At 58.7% G+C, this 20,114-nt stretch overlaps 1 protein-coding gene across 1 annotated transcript; it reads left to right on the top strand.

The window, feature by feature from the left end:
- Positions 1-9,906: 9,906 nt before the first annotated feature.
- Positions 9,907-19,365, top strand: MKNK2 (MAPK interacting serine/threonine kinase 2; the record flags this gene model as incomplete). Its single annotated transcript, XM_084250702.1, has 13 exons — positions 9,907-9,957; positions 13,065-13,152; positions 13,231-13,332; positions 13,418-13,515; positions 15,354-15,433; positions 15,751-15,824; positions 16,076-16,180; positions 16,323-16,378; positions 16,480-16,575; positions 16,963-17,157; positions 17,943-18,107; positions 18,811-18,854; positions 19,072-19,365. The coding sequence occupies 13 exons, from the start codon at positions 9,907-9,909 to the stop codon at positions 19,316-19,318; spliced, it is 1,401 nt and encodes a 466-aa protein (XP_084106828.1). The 3' UTR covers positions 19,319-19,365.
- Positions 19,366-20,114: the final 749 nt, after the last annotated feature.

Genomic DNA, 20,114 nt, shown 5'->3' with positions numbered 1-20,114 from the left:
GAAGGATCCCACATGGTGCGCAGACCTCTCCTGCCGCCCGCTGCTCCCCTCAGCAGTGTACTTCGGTCCTTCTGCCTGCTCTGCTCTCCGCTCTGGCTCTGGTGAATTCTCTCACCCTCCCGCGCTTCTGACTGTACCCAGTGCTTGTATAAATAAATAAATAAATAAATAAATAAATAAATAAATAAATAAATAAAATTGCACAGTTCAGTGGTTAGTATAGTCACAAAGCTGTGTAGCCATCGCCATCAAATTCCAGAACATTCTGTCACCCCCAAAAGAATGCTCCTCTCCATCAGTGGTCACTCCCCCTCCCAGCCCCTGTCAAACACAAATTTCTCTGTTTCTGTGGATTTGTCTGTTGTGCACATTTCATATCTGCACATTTCATTTAATTCTTAGCTATTTTTGGTTGTTGCTATGAATGAGATTTTTTTCCATGATGTCTTTTTTCCGTTGTACTTTCTAAATAGCTATGTCTGCTTTATTTGGGAAATATTTCAATTTTGTTCTTGACTTCTTTCTGAAAATTCAGTTGATTCTCCTGCATCTTCTAGGCAGAGACTCACATTTGCAGATGATGATAACTGAGTATATTCATTATTTATGGCCAGAATCAGTAGATATTGTTTCATAAATAACGATAGTTAGCAAACTTAAGTTCAATATGTTTACACACAGAGAGAAAACAGTAAGAAATTAATATTTTAAAGCATAACACAAGATCAAAAGCCATAAAATCAAATGCAGCATTTAGGAATCTGGGTTGGCTACATGAAGCCCACTGCCTGTTTTTGTAAATAAAGTTTTATTGGCACAGAGCTGTGCTTACTTATTTGCATATTGCAATGAGATCCCTTGGAACTATCCACTATCGACCTTTACAGAAAAAATTTACCAGCCCTCCAATGGAGAAACACTAATTCTCATGTATACAAAGGGCCCCACATAGGGATAAAACCAAAATGTCATGTTTTCTTCTTTTCAAACAGACATGGACCAAGCAGTGTTGGAGCAACTCTGGGTGATTGACACAATCCTAATGCTACACATCTTAGGCTATGTGAGTCATATCCCAGCAAAGCTGCTATTAGAAAGGCAGGGAATGGTCCAAAGTAGATTAGGCAAAGTTACACAGAATTCAAGCAAGCCATGAGCATGCAGCGCTGCCACATTCCAGGGACAAAGGATACTTATTTTGATCAAACTTATGCACTGAAATACATTAAATGAAATAGAAATTTAGGGAAAATATGGTAAATTTTTTCAAATTTCAGGTATTCATTAATCAGTGTCAATCCCAATACCGTGATTCTGTGCATTGAGAGGGGAATTATTTCCTGGTTAGGTAGAAAATTGTGCGTATGGCTTCTGGAAGACCTGTGTCTACACAGCGTTATAGAGACTTTTTTTTTTTAAAGATTTATTGACTTGTGGATAGAAGAACTGGGGTGGAGGCCAGAGGTGCAGGGGTGAGAGGATTCGCCAGAGACAGAGTGGGGAGCAGAACAGGCAGATCCACTGAAATACACTGCTGAGGGGAACAGCGGGGAGACGTCTGCTGCGCCAGGTGGGTCAGCTCCCCGGCTGGGGATCAAATTCAGGATAATTTAAAAAGTTGAGATATGTCACCGAGATATGTCACTGACACTTAACCCCTAGGCCACAGGGGTTAAGTTCTTCCGCTGACCTTCCGATGCCACACCTGCTGGCCAGCCAGAGTGGGGAGGAGTCCAGTTCCTAGATAGTACTTGAGCTGTCAGCCCTTCTTTCCAAATTAAAGACAGCTGATGAGAACCAGCCAGCTGCGTCCCCACCTTCCCCTTGGGCCTCACATCCCCGGAGGGGAATTCTCCCTGGAAGACCTCTGGAAAACAGCCAGGAAACAGGTCTGGAGAGAAAGCCCAGAGCTGCGTGGAGCCATCCCAGCCTCTGTCCCATGAGCTCCTCATCCATCAGTCCAGTCACCAAGAGCCACCAAGGAGCCTTCTGCTCTGTGACAGACCACTGCCACCACCTTTGGGAGCCACTTTTATTGACTTCCTCTGGCTTCCTCTGACTTTCTCTGTTTCATGTTTCTTTTTTCTGTTTAAATACCGGTGGTTTAAAACAGCACCCATTTGTCATCTCACGGTCTTGAAGGTCAGGAGTCCTGCATGGTACCATGAGGTAAACCCGGAGCTCCTCTGAAGCCCCAAGGACCCCCTCCTGCTTGTTCCAGCCTCTAGAGGCTCCGCATCCTGGACTCAGGCCCTTCCTCTGTCCTCACAGCCAGCAGCACAGGCTGCTGGCCCCAGAGGAGGGACAGACCCGTGGGGAGGCTTCCTGCTACTCTGGGGTTCTCGGGGGAGCATGGAGGCCCAGGGTCTCAGCAGGCTGGGTGCCCATGGCCTACCCGTCCAGAGCCAGCCCCCTCTGCCCATGGCCTGCCCCTAAGCAGGAAAGCCTGCTTCTAGAAGAACTGAAGACCACGGTACAGGAGAAACATGCCCAGCCTCAAGCCTGGGGGTTCATGCTCAACCCTCCAGTCACTCCTGAAGGATCAGCAATGGGGGGGAGGGAGCTGGACAACAACGTTTAAAATTGTTTTTTTCATGTTTATTTTGTTCTTTTTTTTCTAAAGATTTATTTATACAAGAATCAGGGTACAGGCCAGATGCGCGGGAGAGTGAGAAGATTCAGAGCGGGGAACAGAATAGGCAGATTGACTGAAAGACACTGCTGAGGGGAGCAGTGGGGAGACCAGAAAGGTCTGCCGCGCCATGTGGGTATCTTGCCGGCCGGCTGGGATCAAACCCACACTGCAGCAGCTGGCTGTTTCTGCACTCAACCGCCTGTGCCACCAGAGAGGCCCTTCATGTTTATTTTGGATCAGTTTCAGACTTAACAAAAAAGTTGCAAAAATTGTACCTAGGGTTTCCTATGAGTCCCATCCAATTTCCCCCAACATTAACATCTTATTTGGCCAGAAGCAAAGATCAAAGAAGAACACTCCACTTAGTGGGGTCCAAGGGTGCTGGGGTGGACAGAGGGACAGACACAAGGTCACCAAGGAGAGGCTGGGTCCATATCCCAATAGCCAACTTACCCCAGAGCTTGCCACGGACCCTGGACCCTTCTTCCATTGTGCCCCTCACTTCCCCAAAACTCTAGGCCTGCCTCCCTCCAGATGCAGCCCTATTGTTGAGGCCAGCCTTGGCAGAGCCCTGGCCTTTGGCAACTGCACTTCCAAAGGGCCACCCCTGGGAGCACTCCAGGCTTGGGGCAGAGGATGCAAGTGAATGGTATGGAGTCACTTCTATTGCTGCCCGCACTCAGGATCTGTCAGTATGTCTTGCCTGATTTATGTTTTACTTCCTGGGCCAGCTGAGAGTAGACATTGTAAAAGGGTAATCCCCAGGGAAAGGGAGGTTCCAGGTTCCTTGCCCCACCCAAGAAGGGTGGAGCTGAGCCAGGAAGAGAAGCTGGAGAGGACAGGGAGAAGGAAGGAGGGAAATCAGGGAGAACTGAGGAGGCCCATGGAGCAGAGACAGATGAAGAAGCCATGTTTGCTTCTCAGCCTTGGACTTGGACTTGTAGCAGGGACTTGGGGGACATGGAAAGAGACACTTTAAAGAGACGTGGGTGAGAGACCCGTGGGGAGGCTGACAGTGGCAGCCTTTACCTTGACTTGTGTTTTGATGATGCTCCTTTGGACCCAGACTTGCCTGGCCTCTTCTGCCCTTTTCCACTAGAGGTGCCTTAGACTTGTGGCAGGCTTTTGGGCCTCAGCTGCCCTGCTTTGGGTCAATTCTCTTTGGCTGGGCATTTATGCATGAGGGCATGGGCAACTTTGGGTGCTTCATTTCAAAACTATTTTAACTATATTCTTTCTCTTATCTTTATTGCACACTAAATATATCAAAGTTATTTTCTATTGAAGATCTTACGCACTAAGCATATGTCTGTCTTTATGCGGTGGGTGGGCAGAACCTATTTAAAGCAGGCAGGTTTGGGGGTCCTGAGGTGCCCCTCACCCTACCATTAAGAGACAGAAGGGCCATCCAGGGTGGTGGGACATTGAGGCTGTGATTGCTGCCCACCCCGCGCCCCCCACCAAGTCCACAGAGACCAGAATACCACCACTCCTCTCTGCTTTCAGCGGGAGGGGCAGAGGGCCAGTGGGGATGGTGCCCAGGCGTTGAAAAGGAGACCCCCAAGGAGCAGCCAGCCTCCCAGGCCCTCCAAAGAAGGGGCTGTGGTAAGGGACATTTCCCGGCTCTGGGGAAGAGGTGTGGGCCCGGGGATTTGGGCCTGGATCAAATCCACGGTGGGCTTCTAGGAGGAGCTGGGTGGGGGCGTGGGGGCGGGGAGCGCAAGCCCAGGCCTGGGAGTGTGGAAAGTGCTGCACGGTGCGCGGATGGGGGGGCACACTCTGCCCGAGCATAAATGCAGGGGTACCTCCGCGGCGAGCCGAGGGCTCTGGATGCGCCAACCACTCGCCCCTGCTACGCGATCCGCGGGAAAGTTCGGGAAAAGCCAAGCTCAGGCCCGCGCCCTGGGGCCAGAACCCCGAGGCCAGCAGAGAGCAGACAGGCCCGCGCGGTCCCCTCGGAGGGGGCGCCCCCACCCGCCCCGGCGCGGCCCCGACAACAACAGCCGCATTGGCCGAGCGTCGCCGCCGCCGCGCCCCGCGCTCGCCTCTGGCTTCCCGCTGGCCGCGCGCCCGGGGCCGCCTCCCACGCGCCGCGCCCGGGCGCCGCGCCGGCTCCGCTGACGCAACGTGTTGCCAGGACAACCGCTCGGCCGGGCCGGGGCTCCCGCGCCCTCCCCCCGCCGCCCGAGCCCGAGTCAGGGCGCAGGCGCGGTCGCGCGGGCTCCCCGGGCCGGAGCCACCCGCCACCCCAGGGCGGCCGGGGCGGGGGGCGCCCCGCGAGACTGCGGCGCGGGCATGAGGAGGAGGCGCCCCGCGTGGCACGTTGGGCTGGTGGCGGCGCCGCCGGCGTCCAGCTGCCGAGGGCGGGGGGGGGGCGGGGGGGACTGCGCGGCGCCGTGACGTGCCGCAGCGTCACCAAACCCGCCCCGGGAGCGGCGCCCCTGCCGGCCGGCGCCGCGGGCCCGAGCTCCCCGCCACCGGCCCCAGGGGCCCTGGAGCGGAAGCCCAGGTTCACCTCAGGTGGCTGCAGTAGCCTCACTTGGCTCGTCTACAAAATGGAGACCTCGATATGCGGAGGGGGCAGTGCCTGGGTGACCCTCCTGGGGCTGCTGTACCCGCCGATCAGACCGGGCCTTAAAATGAGGGGCGTTTATTATCTCAGTCCTGGAGGCAGGAGTCCAGCCTGGTCTAGGGCTACACCCTCGTGGAGCAGGCCCCAGGGTCCTGCCTTTCCAGTTTCTAGAGGTGCCACATCTGCACTCAGGCCCTTCCTCCATCCTCACGGCCTGCAGTGCAGCCTCCCCGCTTCTCTTTTTCTCTGACCCTGGTTCCTCTTATAAAGGACCAGGGGAGGGCACTAGGGCCCCCAAGGAATCCAGGGTCCTCCCTGATCTCAGAGTCCATGATCTCATCTGCAAAGTCCCTTTTGCCAAGTGAGTACACATACCCGAAGACAGGTCCTGGGGATGCAGACTAGGGTGTTCTTAAGGTGCTTACCCTGCCAGCCCCAGGACCTGACAGGCTTCTGTAGCTTGGAGGCAGCACTGACCTCTGCCGCAGAGGAGCGGGACATTTAGAACTCAGTGACATTCCAGGCCTGAAGCCTGGGCTGGGAGGCAGCCTCTGAGCCAGGCCTGGAGCAGGCAATAGAGAGAGGCCCTGGCCTGCTGTTTGAGGGTGGTGGGGATTTCCCCCTATGGGCCTCTCTTTCCCTGCTCCTGACACGCATCCAGCCAAGCCCAGCCCTTCCTCTGTGTCCCCCCATGGCTGTGCCCCCTCCCAGCACCTGCACACAAGCCCTGAAAGCCTCCCGACCTCCTAAAAGCTTGGAGCCCCTGTACATGCTGCCCCAGGTCACTGTTGGGGGGCAGGTCATCTGGGAGTGAGACACCTGGCTCTCCCAAGAGTCACCTGGGTGTCCAGGTGGAGAGGAAGCAAGATGCCAGCCAAGTGCCCCAACCTCAGTTACTGTGACAGGGTGGTGCCTTCAGTCTCTGCTGGGCCAGCTTGCCCCCTGCCCTCCCTTGGGGACTTTCAGCGACTGGCCCCTGTGAGTCAGCACTACCCTTGCCACAGCAGGCAGTTCTCACAGTTGCTGAGATGCCCGCAGCTGGGCAGCTGTGGTGGAGCCTGAAAACACCCATCCAACTTTCCCTTTGCCCTATTCCCCCTACCCCCACCAAGGACAGCTGCCCTGGCTCCCTCCCCAGCACTGCCAAGGCCCTGGAGTGGAGCAAGCCATGAGTCAGCCAGCAGGAAGGGGCACTTACGGCCACTTGCATCAGATGTTTCTGAGGCCCCAGGCCTAAGGGGCCCCAACAGGAACACTGTGACCCTCACTTATCTGGGAAACTCCTGGGCTTGTGGTTCTGTCCCTGGGGGGACAGGCAGGCAGAGGGTGCTGCCCAGGCTAGGTGCCAACTCAGAACTCTGACTCCACTTGCCCCTTATACCCAAAACACAGGTAAACATCCTGATCCTAATCCAGAAGCTGCACTTCGCACTCCAGCTTCATGCTATAGCGGCAGCCCCGCACCCCTCTTAAAACTCGGGTGCCCACCTCTGCACAGGGTTGGAGATGCCCACGAAAGCACAGGCTTGGGAGGATGTCCCAGCACCAGCACCATGGCCCACGGAAAGGCTGTGGTTGTCACACTGCATGGAGGTGGGTCAAGTGGAACTGGAATCCTGCTCAGCACCTTGCAGTGCCCAGGACTGCCCCCCCACCCCATGACCACAATACTGAGGGGGGGCCTGGGTGGAAAGACCCCGGAGGCAGTGTCTATCTTCTACTGCAGAATCTTCTTTTTCCCCAGCTGCAGCATGGATCCTATGAGGGGGCCCACCTGATCAGGCTGCACAGATAGCACTCCTCTGAGCAGTGCCTGGTGTTGTGCTTGGCTTCTAACACTGGGAACAAATCTGCTCCCACACCCTGGGCTCTCTCCAATCAGGATGCCCAGTATGTGGGCCTGGCCCTGTCTGGAAGGCTAGCACAGGGTGAGATCTCAGGTTAGTTTGTCCTGAGGTCAGAGCCACTGGCGAACCCAGAGGAGCCCACACAAGGGTAGACTGCAGTCAACCTCTGTACCTGGAGACAGATGCACAAGGGCTACGGGGCAGAAAAGACGTCCAGACGCTTGTGAGTTGGGTTTTCCAGAAAGATAGGTCTGTGTCCCAACCCCCAGAAACTGTAAATGTGCCATTAGTTGGAAATAGGGTCTTTGCAGATGGGTTAAGATGAGATGTTATTGGAGTGGGGTGAACTCAGAGGACAGGAGAGACACAGAGATAAAGGGAATACTGAAGGCTACGTGAAGACTAAGGCAGAGACTGGGTGATGCATCTACAAGTCCAAGGATGCCAAGGATTGCTGGCTACACTAGAAGCTGGAAGAGACAGTAAGAATCCTCCTGTGGAGCTTTTGGAGAGGGTATAGCCCTGGACACCTTAATCTCAGACCAGGGGCCTCCAGAACCTTGAGAGAATAACTTCTTGTTTTAATCCATCCAGTGTGTGGCACCTTGTTACAGCGGCTCCAGGAAGCTTATGCACTTCTACAGCCCCTACATGCAGATACACAGGCATGTGCATGCAAGCATGCTCAAACACACCCTTTCTTTTCTGCAGTTATCAGGTGAACATTCCTGTATGTGGTCCTGTGCTGGGCACTTGATGGGCAGTGGTCAGATGGATGCTCTTGAGAAACTGATGTTCTGGGGAGGACTGTGGTCCATGTGTGCTTGCCCATGCTACCAGAAGTGCCCAAAGAAGAGACTGCATACACAGGAGAGGCAGGAGTGGGAAGGGACAGCTCGCTGAGGACAGGGGTAGGAAGCACGAGGAAAGACCAGAAGACTTCCCCTGGGCAGGCCTGGCAGCCAATGTCCTCTTCCCCTTCCACGGTCTCCAGGCACCTGGGCCCAACCTGTGTGTCGAGGTGTGTACCTGCATGCTACACACAGAGCAGGGGGAGAGCTGGGGGCTGATTGGGAGCTCCAAAAGCTCAGGGTCAGGGTTTTGTTAGGGGGAAAAGGATGTCCCAAAGCAAATTTCATATAGCTTTGTGGACTCCACCCCCACCCCAGGTCAAAGCCAAAGACACCGGGAACTCCAAATCCCATCACCACCAAAGGGAAGGTGGCTGGGGCCTGAGGGTGGGGTTAAGCAGCCAGGTGGATACAAAAGGCAGACACGTGGGCTTTGGGGATCCCCCATTTTGGCTCTCCACCCGCTCGCAGCGTCCAGCCAGCTCGGAGAGTGACTTTGGGTTTCCAGGTCGTCGGATTGGGTAGGACGCATTAAAGACTTTATTTTCCGGGCCTCCCCGGTGGCGCAGCGATTGAGCACTGGGTTGCGAAGCTGCCCGCAGCCTCTGCAGCGCCGGTTCTATCCCCGGCTGCTCCCCAGCCACCGAAGGAGGGTCCCACATGGCGCGCAGACCTCTCCTGCCGCCCGCTGCTCCCCTCAGCAGTGTACTTCGGTCCTTCTGCCTGCTCTGCTCCCCGCTCTGGCTCTGGTGAATTCTCTCGCCCTCCCACGCTTCTGACTGTACCCAGTGCTTGTATAAATAAAATAAAAAATAAAAATAAATCTTTAAAAAAAAAAAGACTTTATTTTCCTATTTTCTCCCTGAGTTGTACATTTTTCTTATTTCTTTTTCTTTTGTAAATAAACCTTTTATTAACCCTTTTGTGTGTGTCTGTAGTAGAGTATTCATAAGTCCCTTTAAAGCGCACGGGTGAGGACCCACAGCCAGGAACCCGTTTAATATCGGGGTTGCTCTATAACAGTTTGGCTGGGGTTAGGACTTGCAACGCCTTTGGAGAATGGGGGAGGGTAGTCCTTCACAGTCCCAACCCCTAAACTGGTCACCTTTCCTTGCTAATGAAGGGGGTAACCCCTGGGGAGCTCCTTGGTTGAGGCGGCCAGTTCCTCCCATCTTGGGATGTGAGTTGGACAGCTGCGCAAGGGTGGCAGTTGCAAGAAGGAACCACAGCAGGTTCTAAAAATAAAGCAAGAGCATCGCCTTAAGGAGGCAATGTAACCTTGGCCCTAGCCTATAGACTGGGGGACTTGCCAGAAGGTAGGGCCTGGCTCCGGATCCGAATCCCGCAGACCTCCCAGGGCCCGGAGCGCCCGAGCAGATGGAGCCCCACCCACCAGCGGAGATCCCGCCCACGGCCCGGGGCCAGAACCTGGCGCCTCGGTCTGCGCAGGCGCGCAGTTGTACCCGCGACCCCAATGCGCAGCCGCATTCGGCGCCCGGAGCGTCCTTCTAGCTCCGCCCCCGCCGTGCGCGTCTGGGCGGGGACAGGGGCGGAGCCTGCGTCGGGGCGGGGCCTGGGGCCGGGCCCATAAAGGCGGTGGCTGCTCCGCGCGCCCCGCTCCTTTCGGCGGCGGTGCCCAGGCCGAGGCGTCCGCGGCGGCGGCGGCGCTGCTGTTCCCAGCGCGGTACGCGCTGCGGGATCCGGGCTTCGCGTGTCGGCCGGCGGCGGCGGCACTGCGGCCCCGTGGCCCCTGCCGGAGCCGGAGCCGACCCCGGTGAGTGCGGCTTGGCGTCCTCGGCCCGGTCCTGACCCGGGCGCGCGGATCCGGTCCAGCGGAGCCATCGCCTCCCCGGCCCGGCCTCCCGGCGGCCGGGCCACGATCACTCACGCCCTCCTTTGTCTGCTCCCGCCCGCAGGGTCCCCTCCCCGGCCGCCCCCCGCCCCCGGGCCGCCCCCCTCGGCCCCGCGTCCCCTCCCCCGCTGGCGGGGCCCGGACAGAAGATGGTGCAGAAGAAAACAACCGAACTTCAGGGCTTTCACCGTTCGTTCAAGGTGAGGGCCGGGGTCGGTTTTGGGGGAGCCTGGGCTAGACCACCGGGTTGGGGGCCGAGGAGGTGGCAGAGCCGACCCCAGGATTCCCTCAGGGTTCGTGCCTGTTCCCCTCCGTCCCCCCACCCGCCCAAGCTGGATGGGTGCCTGTGAGGGTGAGCTTTGGGCACCGTCCTAACCAGCGCCGTGGGGCCTGTGGGGTCCTTCCTCTGGGAATCCCAGACGGGGTTGGGAGCCCCTCTGTCCATGGGGGGTCGGGGGCTGGCGGCGTGGCCCCTGCAAGCCTCAGGCAGGTGTGCACCTTTGGGGAGCAGTCCTGTTCCCAGTGCTATGGGGCCGGTGGGGTCCTTCCTACAGAAATTTCAGGCAGATCTGGAAGGCCCTGCATGCCCTCCTAGGCGGTTTGCAGGCTGGGGGAGTGGATTGCATGCCCTGCAACCCTGCACCTCCCAGATACCCCAGGCCCTAGTGCTATTTCCTGTTGCAGTTGGAAGTTTCTGCAGTGGCCCACAATGTCTGTGGTACTGAGTTCTGGTCTCATGAGCAAGTCTGGTGGGGATGGGGGGGTATGGGCAGGGGCCCCAAGGGGCCTGGCCCAGGGGACACAGTGATGTCAGTGGCCGCCCCACCCCACCAACCTGATTATGTAATGGTTTCCCTGGGCCTCCTTGGGCAAGGACCTGTTGCCCTGTAGAGAAGTCAGGACTTGGGTGTGTGTGTGTGCGTGCGTGCGTGTGTGTGTGTGTGTGTGTGTGTGTGTGTGTGTGTCTACTGGCAGGCTGTTCACCAGGATGGGAGGAGCTAGCTGAGACTGTTTGGGTTAGAATTCCCAGGCCAGTCCAGCCAGCTTCCCGAGTCAGCTGCCCCACCCCTACCCACAGGCCTGTCATCCTCACCCCCCCTCCCCCTGCCCCACTCAGGGCAGCCGCAGCCTTGGCATGAAGTATGGGGGGCTGGGTGGGAGGGGGTGGGCCTGAGATGTCACCAGTGATGGTCTTTCCCCTCCTGGGGCTGGGTGGGAGCTGAGACAGGGTCAGTGTGAGGGGTTAGCCTGGCTGCCAAAGCAAACTCGAACTTTCTGGATGGTTCCAGCTGCTTCCTGCCAAGGCCTGCTGACTGGAGGCCCACAGCCAGCCCCAGCCTGCCCGCCCACTCTGTTCAGGACTGCAGGTTGGCCACTGCAGGCTGTTGGACAATCCTGTGCCAAAGTGGGACACTAGGAGTCCAAGGGAGTGTGAGGGGCCCTAGTCGGGAGTCCTGGCTCTGGTGGCCAGGCAAGGCCAGCTGCTCCAGGAGTCTCTTCTCACTGCATTGGAGTTGCTCCCTCTGCCCGGGCTGCCCCTCCTGAAATACCCCTCCCCCTTCCTGGCAGCAGTGGTGGGGAGACTCATCTGCAGGTGTCTTTGATGTGATGCGTCTTCTCCATTTAAAGACAGGACGTTGGAGGCTCAGAAAGAGCCGGTAGCTGTCTGCTAGTGGTAACTAGAACACGGGGTAGCCGTGCCTAGTGTTCTTTCACCGATGTGGCTCCGACCACCCCGTCTGTCTCCAGGGTTTAGTGCTTGAGTGCCCGGGTCCTCCCTCACTCATTCCCAGTGGTTGGACACATGGAAGGTGGCCCTGTTGTGGGCCTCATCTAGAGAGAAAACCAGCTCAGAAGGATTCTGAATTGTCAGAGCCATCACTGGCCCCTGACCCCAGTGCATCTACCTTCCCTCCTAGTCACCTCCTTATGTGGGATCTCTCCCAGACGGAAGTCACCCTGCCCTCTGGATGGGGCCTGTCAGTGTTGATTGCCACCAAGGGCGTGTGCCTGACTCCACTGAGGCAGAAGCTGGCTGGAGTGCCCCTTCCTCCCCCTTCCATGCTGTCCTGCTCTCCTAGCAGCTATCAGTGGGGGCAGGGGGGCGGGGAGTAGAGACCAGGAGGGCGAGGGCCAGGGCCTGTTTTGCAGCATTGCCCTCTGACCTCCACCTGCCCCTCTGCAGCTGGCTGGGCTTCTGTGCCTCCATCTGCAGGAATCTGTTCTGGGCCCCTTCGGGTCTCCCTAAGGCTTTCTCTGACTTCCTTCTGTGCTGGATGAGACTCCTGTTCCAGCTGTCCCGTGGCTTAGAGAGGAGCAGGCTTGGTCACTAGTGTGTACAGGCCCACCATGCCCTGCCCACCGGCTTCCCTGTGGGGAGGCCAACTTCTAAAGGAACTTCGTCTGGCCTCAGTTTACCAGCTTTAGGGACCTCACATTGGGTCATCTGCTCTGCAAAAAAGCATTCTAGCTCCCTCTTGCTCACAGCGCAGGAAACATGTCTCCAGTCCCTGGCTTCCTTTGTTCTCTGGTCAGGATCTCATGTCTTCTCCCTAGGCTTGGGGGCCAAAGTGATCAGGCGCTCCCACAAAAGCCTCTGAGGGGCTCCCTCCTGGGAGTGTTGGGGCTGAAATGGGACAGTGCCGACTGGCCTGGGCAGAGGGCAGCCAGCGTTCATGTATTTCACTACTACCTGTGGGTGACCCTGGGTTTTGGGGGGAGGAAGGAGGTCTGATCCCGTCACCAGTAGGGTCCTGGAAGCAGATGGGTCAGGACTGGACCTGGAGAAGATGGGGTAGTTGCTTCAGAGCATTGGTTGCACAGAGCATTGGGAGGCGAGGGAGTGACAGGGAGCTAGGCATGGTGTGGCAGTGGGACCAAGAGGATGGCCCAGGAGCAGTGGGGGCCATGGGGCCAGGACAATTAAGGAGGGTGGAACCCTCTGTCTTGGAGGGGAAATTGAGGCCAGAAAGACAAGGACTTTCCCAGGTAGGGCTGAGCCCAGGAGGCTATGGGAAAGCCGGCAGGGCTGCTTGGCTGGGAACCCCACCTGGGGAAGCCAGTGAGTCACCCCCTCCCACTGTCTGTCCTGTGCCTTTCATCTCCATGCTAGACGGAGGTCAGCTGGGCTGGAGGCTCTCCCCATTCTACAGGTGAGGAAGCTGAGGCGCAGGGTGTGGCTGGGTCCCATGGTGACTCAGCCCTGGCATCAGACAGCCCCCGTCCCCACTCTGCTGTCCCTTCCTGCAGGCCCCATAGGGCTGCCCTTTGGAGACAGGGCCTGATTGCTCTCCTCTCTCCCCTACAGGGGCAGAATCCTTTCGAGCTGGCCTTCTCTCTAGACCAGGCCCACCACGGGGACACCGACTTCAGCCTGGAGTGCACAGCTCGCCCTGGTGAGGGACTGGGAGGGTGGGCACACATCCCGGTGGGGGGGAGCAGTGGGGGAGACTCACCCCAAATCTCCTTCACAGACATGCCTGTGAGCCAGCCCATCGACATCCCAGATGCCAGGAAGAGGAGCAAGAAGAAGAAGCGCTGCCGGGCCACCGACAGCTTCTCGGGCAGGTTTGAAGGTGAGTGGGCAGCAGTAGAGAAATGGAGGCTGGCAGGGAGATGGGGCTCACCCAGGGTGCTCTCATCGCCTGTCTTACTCTCCAGATGTCTACCAGCTGCAGGAAGATGTGCTGGGGGAGGGTGCCCATGCCCGGGTGCAGACCTGTGTCAACCTCATCACCAACCAGGAGTATGCAGTCAAGGTGAGCAGCTCGGGGTCGGGCTCTGGCGGGTGGCGGGAGGGGAAGCTGCCATTCGAGCTCCCTGATGGCAGCTGGGGAAAACCAGTGTCTAAAAATGGCCCCAGGGCTGGTGACTCAGGCCACCCCTGGGAATCCAGGTCAGCTGGGCTGAGCCCGAGTTCGGGCAGGAAGTGGCATCTCCCTGTAAAGGTGACTGAGAAGCCACACGAGCACAGGCTTTGGTCAGAACTGATGCTGGCAGTCTGGGTGACTTGAGCGGGCCCCAGGCCTCTGAGGATGATACTCTGGGTGGCAAGAGCTTCCCTGTCTTGGTTTCAGGGACTTAAAGGTGACCTTATACTGGATGTTCAGGAGGGTCTGCATTTGTGGAGACCACAGCAGGCGGCCCACAGAACCTCCTGCATGTTCCCCATGTGCCATATGACCCAGCCTGGGAGCCACGAGCCATAGACCCTACCTCCGAGAAACCTCCCAGGCTTCCCTAATGACCTGCGTCTACGCTGGGCGTGGTCACACGATGCTCCCTGCCCAGGAAGAAAAGCCAGGTACTCCCAGGCAAGCAGGCTGCCTGGAAGCCTTGGTCACTGGTGAAAGTCCAGGCCACTCCCCCTCCTTCAGACTGCCTACTTATGAGGTGATGGGGAGGAGGCACAGGAGAGCTGGCCACCCTATTTAAGCAGGATAGCTGACTTTGGGAAGTTAAGGGAGATGATCAGCTGCGGCAGTGACAAAGGTAGCTCTGGTCCCTGCTTCCTGGGAGCTTGAAGGTGGGATTGGGTGATGGTACAAAATTGGATACTTCGCATCTAGCACTTTCTGTACCCTGGGCCCCCTCCGAGTGTCTCCTCCCAAGGACCCTGCTGGGCAGCCTAGCTTCCCATCAGTGACAGATGAGGGAACTGAAATTCAGCCTACATCACACTGTTGCCTACCCTTATGAGCTGCAGTCTCCTCTATGAAGTTGGAGCTCCAGATAGATTCCCAGGGGACAGGATGAAGTTTAGTTTAATGCAGAAGGGCTGGGCTGCTCATGTTGTCTCAGGAGGCCCTGGAACCCGTTGTCTTTCTGCTCCTCTAAGGGACAATGCACAAGGGGTGGCCCAGCACTGGCTGGAGGGACACACCACATCCCCTCTAGGCTGCTGCAGTGGGCAAGGTGATGACCCAGCCTACCCATGTCCAGTGGCTTGAGGGTCCAAGTGGGAAGAGGTTCCTGTGTGGAAGAGAGCTGGCAGTCACCTTCCCTCCCCATCTCTCTGAGCCAAGGTGGCTGAGGAAGCATCTGTAGGATGAACCCAGAACCCTCCAGTTTTGAGTGCCCAAGGGGGTTGGGGGCAGAGGTGTAGGCTGACTTCCTGAGGCTCTGGGCTGTGCCCACTTGTGGACAGGGGCACCAACCTGAGGCCCCTCCAGCCCCCAGGGTGGTGTGGGGGCCACCACAGTGACCACCAATCCCCTGGTCAGGAAGGGGAGGCTCCCCGTCTGAGGGAACCTTGTGCTCTGGAGTGTTTTGCATTCATGGGTCTCCCCAGGTCCCAAATATGGCTCCAAGATCTGTCTGGGTAAGGGGACGAAGGTCCTGACTTCCTTTTGTCACCCTTCCTGTTCCACTCACCTTCCCCTGGTGCCCCTGATACATCGCCCACTGCTTGTGTGGTGTCACAGCTCTGACTTTTAGCAAGTCCTGGGACCCCACAGGAGAAGTCCGCTCTCCAGCTGGAAGTGCTACGGTCTAGCAGTCGCAGGCGTGGTGCAGGGAGTTTCTGGTGGGGGCTCCCCACACTGGGGAGTGTCTGACTGACCTAGATAATGTGTTCCCCACCCCCACCCCATTTCAGATCATTGAGAAGCAGCCAGGCCACATTCGGAGTAGGGTGTTTCGGGAGGTGGAGATGCTGTATCAATGCCAGGGACACAGGTAATGTGACCTGCCCTTGCCTCGGTACCAGCTAGAGCCATCCTCCCATGAACTAGTGGGCCTCATCCCCCAACAAGCATTTAGTGAGCACCCACTGCGTGCCAGGCTGGGTGCTGCCCATTAAGGGTGGGCCTGGAGGCAGGCAGTTCCAGGCAGGCTAGGAGGAGGCAGGCCTGTGGTCCCAAGGCCTGACCTTCCTGTGGGCAGGTGGGGATGGCGAGGATAGAATAGAGCCCTCCTCACCTAGGTTGTGGGTGTTCAGCGACCTCAAAAAGCCTTATTCCTCTTCTACTTCACCCCCCGCCACCCAACCTCAGAAATGTTCTGGAATTGATCGAGTTCTTTGAGGAAGAGGACCGCTTCTACCTGGTGTTTGAGAAGATGCGGGGCGGTATGTGGCGTCTGGGAGACAACTCCAGCTGAATCCTAATAGAGTGGGGCTCAGGGCCACCCAGGAGAAGACCTTGCAAAGGGTTGGAAGGGGGTTTGTGGTGTCGGAGCACCCTGTCCACACTGAAGCTCTGGCTCCCAGGAGACCAGAGTGCGGCTTGTCTGCCTGCGTGGGGCTAGGCGCCAGGTGCTGGACGGTGGCCTGGGGACGTGGACGTTGCCCCTAACGTTCTCCTCCACCACGTCCACCAGGCTCCATTCTGAGCCACATCCACAAGCGGCGGCACTTTAACGAGCTGGAGGCCAGCGTGGTCGTGCAGGACGTGGCCAGCGCTTTGGACTTCCTCCATAACAAAGGTGGGTGGTGGGGCTGGCCTGCGTGTCTGCCTGCCTCTGGTCCTTCTTGCCCGCGGGTGTTCTCTCTGACCTGTCAGCCTGCCCAGGACTCCTGGGAGGCGCACCCAACCCCACGCTTCCTCACTCCTGGATTTCTCCACAGGCATCGCCCACAGGGACCTAAAGCCCGAAAACATCCTATGTGAACATCCCAACCAGGTGAGGGGCCCTGCTGGGGTGCGGTCTCCCCAGGGTGCAGGGCGGGTGGGGCCGGTACAGGCTGGACCAGGACCCGCCTCACTGCCCACCCCACTCTACAGGTCTCCCCTGTGAAAATCTGCGACTTTGACCTGGGCAGCGGCATCAAGCTCAACGGAGACTGCTCCCCCATCTCAACCCCGGAGCTGCTCACCCCGGTGAGGGCTCCGCGGGCCAGAGGCACCCCGGCGGCGGCGGCGTGCAGGGGGGAGCTGGGAGGGAACTGAGGGGACGGACTCCTGGCTCCGTTCCAGCCGCCTATCCTCAAGGTGCGGGGGAGGGGCAAGGGGCCGGGCCGGAGGCTGGGCTTCCGCCTAGCAACAGTCGCTGATTGGCCGGGCGGGCTCACGGCACCTGCCGCTGATTGGGCCGGGGGCGGGGCGGGGCCGCGGTCAGGCGGGGGCGGGGCTGGCTCCTTCGGCAGCCTGTGATTGGCGGGGCCGGGACGTCAGGCGCTGCGGGCTCTGACCGCGAGTGAGGGCGCGGGCGCGTCACGTGCAGCCTCCGCGCCGGGCCTGACGCCGCCCGCCCCGCCCCGCCCGCAGTGCGGCTCCGCCGAGTACATGGCCCCCGAGGTGGTGGAGGCCTTCAGCGAGGAGGCCAGCATCTATGACAAGCGCTGCGACCTCTGGAGCCTGGGCGTCATCCTCTACATCCTGCTCAGCGGTTATCCCCCCTTCGTGGGCCACTGCGGCAGCGACTGCGGCTGGGACCGCGGCGAGGCCTGCCCGGCCTGCCAGGTGCCGGCCCCACCCATTTCCCCTCTCCTCGCCCCCCCACCACGCCCCTTCCGGGGCGTGCTCTGCCCCATGTTCCCTGCCCTGCTCTGTGTGCCCCCACCCCCAGGCTCGCCCAGGGCACCTTTCCCCATGTGCACCCCTCCTTCGGGCCATGACTCCCCCCCCCTCCGAGAGGCCCCACGTGCACCCACTCCACACACCCCCTGAGGCGGCCCCCTGCGTGCATGCACATAACACACCCTTCCTGTCCCTCGGCTTCTGGCCCACATATCTCCCTGTATACTTTCATACCTGCCAGGTGCACCCCAAGACAGAGCTGTGCCACCTCTAGGGCCTGGCCCCTGATCTCTGACCATATTAAGGGCAATGCCAGTCTGACCTATATGGGTTCCTAGAGGTTCTTTGAGTTTCCTGGTCCACAGAAGACAAGCATTCAGAGGTCAGGAAACTGAAGTGGGGCAAAATCCATGGTTTGGGGTGACCAGGTTCCAGACTTCTGCCCAAGGCAGCTGTCCCTTTGTAAATTGGTTCGGGCAGAGCCTACTGAGCGCCTAGGTATTCTGGGCCTGAGATGCACGTTTCTCTCTAGACTGCCGTGTCGGAGGCCAGCCCAAAACTCTTGTGTTTGAACCCCTGGTCATAAATCAGAGCCTTGGAGTTCAGTCTGGGGCCACTGATGGAGTTTGTCTCAACACTCCCATATCTAGGCCTAGGTTTGCCCATTAGGTATCAGGAACCTGACCTAGACCCTTGCAGTTGGTGACCACCTTCCCCCATGCCCACAGAACATGCTGTTTGAGAGCATCCAGGAGGGCAAGTATGAGTTTCCCGAGAAGGACTGGGCCCACATCTCCTTTGCTGCCAAAGATCTCATCTCAAAGCTCCTCGTCCGTGATGCCAAGCAGAGGCTGAGTGCTGCACAGGTCCTGCAGCACCCCTGGGTGCAGGGGGTGAGTGCCAGCCCCTTGGGACCAGGAGGCCATGAAGGCCAACCTCCATCCAGTCTCCAGTGGGCTTGGAAGGTTATTCTGAGCAAACGTATGAGAACCCTTGGGGTGCCCAAGACGCATTGTGGGTCTGGAGGTCAGTCCTGGACACGCCTAGACCCTGAAGGGCCAAGGCATTAAGTCCCCACTGCCTACCATGAGCCTGCTGGCCAGGCAGGGGTGGGGACTGTGGGGGATTGGCCACAGACTCGCAGGAGATTGGCCATCTTAGATGCAGCAGTGCACTGAGGTCAGCCAGGTGGCAGCCGGGAAGGAGCTTCAGGCAGGGCAGTGTCCCCCAGCAGGGTAGATTTGCAGCCCGCCAGCCCGTCCAGGCCCAACTCCAAGAGACTGGCATTTGTCTGCCAATGGCGTCTGAGCTGAGCTGCTCCCGGAAGGGGATTCACAAAAAATAGAAAGTGGCACAGGGGGCCTGGAGAAAAGGTTCCCGCGCTTTCCACCCTGCCCGGAAGAGTCAGGGGCCTGGGGATGGGATTGGAGAGGAGCACAGCTGGGCTCTGCAGCGCTCCCACCCTCAGCCTGCGTCATGGCAGCACCTGTGCCCCCTTAACTTTGGTGTCCCAGAGCCTGCTGGGATCAGGAGGTTAATTCGGGTCGGCAGCCCCCAGGATCTGCTCTCTAGCCCACATCTCTCGTCTCCTTGCAGTGTGCCCCTGAGAACACCCTGCCCACACCCATGGTCCTGCAGAGGTGAGAAATGTGTGGGGACCCCGGAGTCCGGGATGGGGGTTGAGGTTTTAAAAAGACAATCAGGTCTCTCTTAAGTGGAGGAGACATCCGTCCCAGCACTTAGGTGCCTCGTGCCGGGCGATGATTTGTTCCCAGGGGCTGGGGTGTCCCTAGGGAAGTGGGGGATGTACCCGGCAGCTGCCCTCCCCTCCTGGTGATCGCCCCTGCCTGTTGCCAGGAACAGCTGTGCCAAAGACCTCACATCTTTTGCGGCCGAGGCCATCGCCATGAACCGGCAGCTGGCCCAGCGAGAGGAGGATGCGGCCGAGGAGGCCGGGCAGGGCCAGCCCGTGGTCATCCGAGCTACCTCACGCTGCCTGCAGCTGTCCCCGCCCTCCCAGTCCAAGTTAGCCCAGCGCCGGCAGCAGCAGCAGCGTGCCAGCCTGTCGGCTGCCCCCATGGTCCTGGTGGGGGACCACGTGTGACCCCCTCCCTCTCTGTACATAGGTCCCCCTTCCCCACCGTCAAATCTAAAGATTTTTTTAAGCTATTGCCAGCCGGTGAAGAGCGGCTGCCCTCCCTGAACACCCCTCCCCTGCTGGGTTTCTAGGTATGAAGCTCAGCTGGGGTTGGTTTTATATAAGGTTTTTGCTGTTGGGTTTTTTCCCTGTTTTTCTGTCCCCCCGCCCCTTTTTCCCCCCTTTTTTTACTCTGTTAGAAACAAAGCAGGCGGCCTGGAGGAGAGCGGAGGGTGTGTGTGGCTGGGTTTGCCCCCTCCCTGCTGCCCCAGCCCCAGATGCTCATCTGTTACTGTGAAAGCCCCCCCACCCCACCCCAGCTGGGACTCAGGAGGGGAGGGCTTTGCTGTCTTCCAGAGCTGGGGTGTCCTTCCCAGTGCTCCCGTGTTTTCAGGGATGGCTGTCCATGCTTCCTTTCATCCCTCACCCCAAAGATGCCCTGGTGGCTTGGTGGAGGGCTGGGACCCCTTGGGTCCCTCTTGTCACAAGAGAGGGAGAGGCATGGGCACCAGCAGGCGGGATAGACAGATGCCCACCAGGTACCCCACCCCCCACCCCTGCTGTCTCTGTCCTAATGAGACTGACAATCGGGGCTTCCTTGAACCTTGACCTTAAACTGCAGCTGTTGCTGGGGGGCACACCCCTGCCTCTACCCTCCCCGCCAGGGACTCTGTCCATCCAGGAGGGTGGCACCAGAGGATGTGGGAGGAGCTGGACCGGCACCCGTCAGCCAACTTGGGGGTCCCACAGACCCCCCCCACCT

This window comes from Talpa europaea (genome assembly GCF_964194135.1).
Source record: "Talpa europaea genome assembly, chromosome: 12".
NCBI lineage: Eukaryota > Metazoa > Chordata > Mammalia > Eulipotyphla > Talpidae > Talpa > Talpa europaea.
The sequence above is the reverse complement of the archived record's forward strand: the minus strand, read 5'-3'. Positions and strand labels throughout refer to the sequence as shown.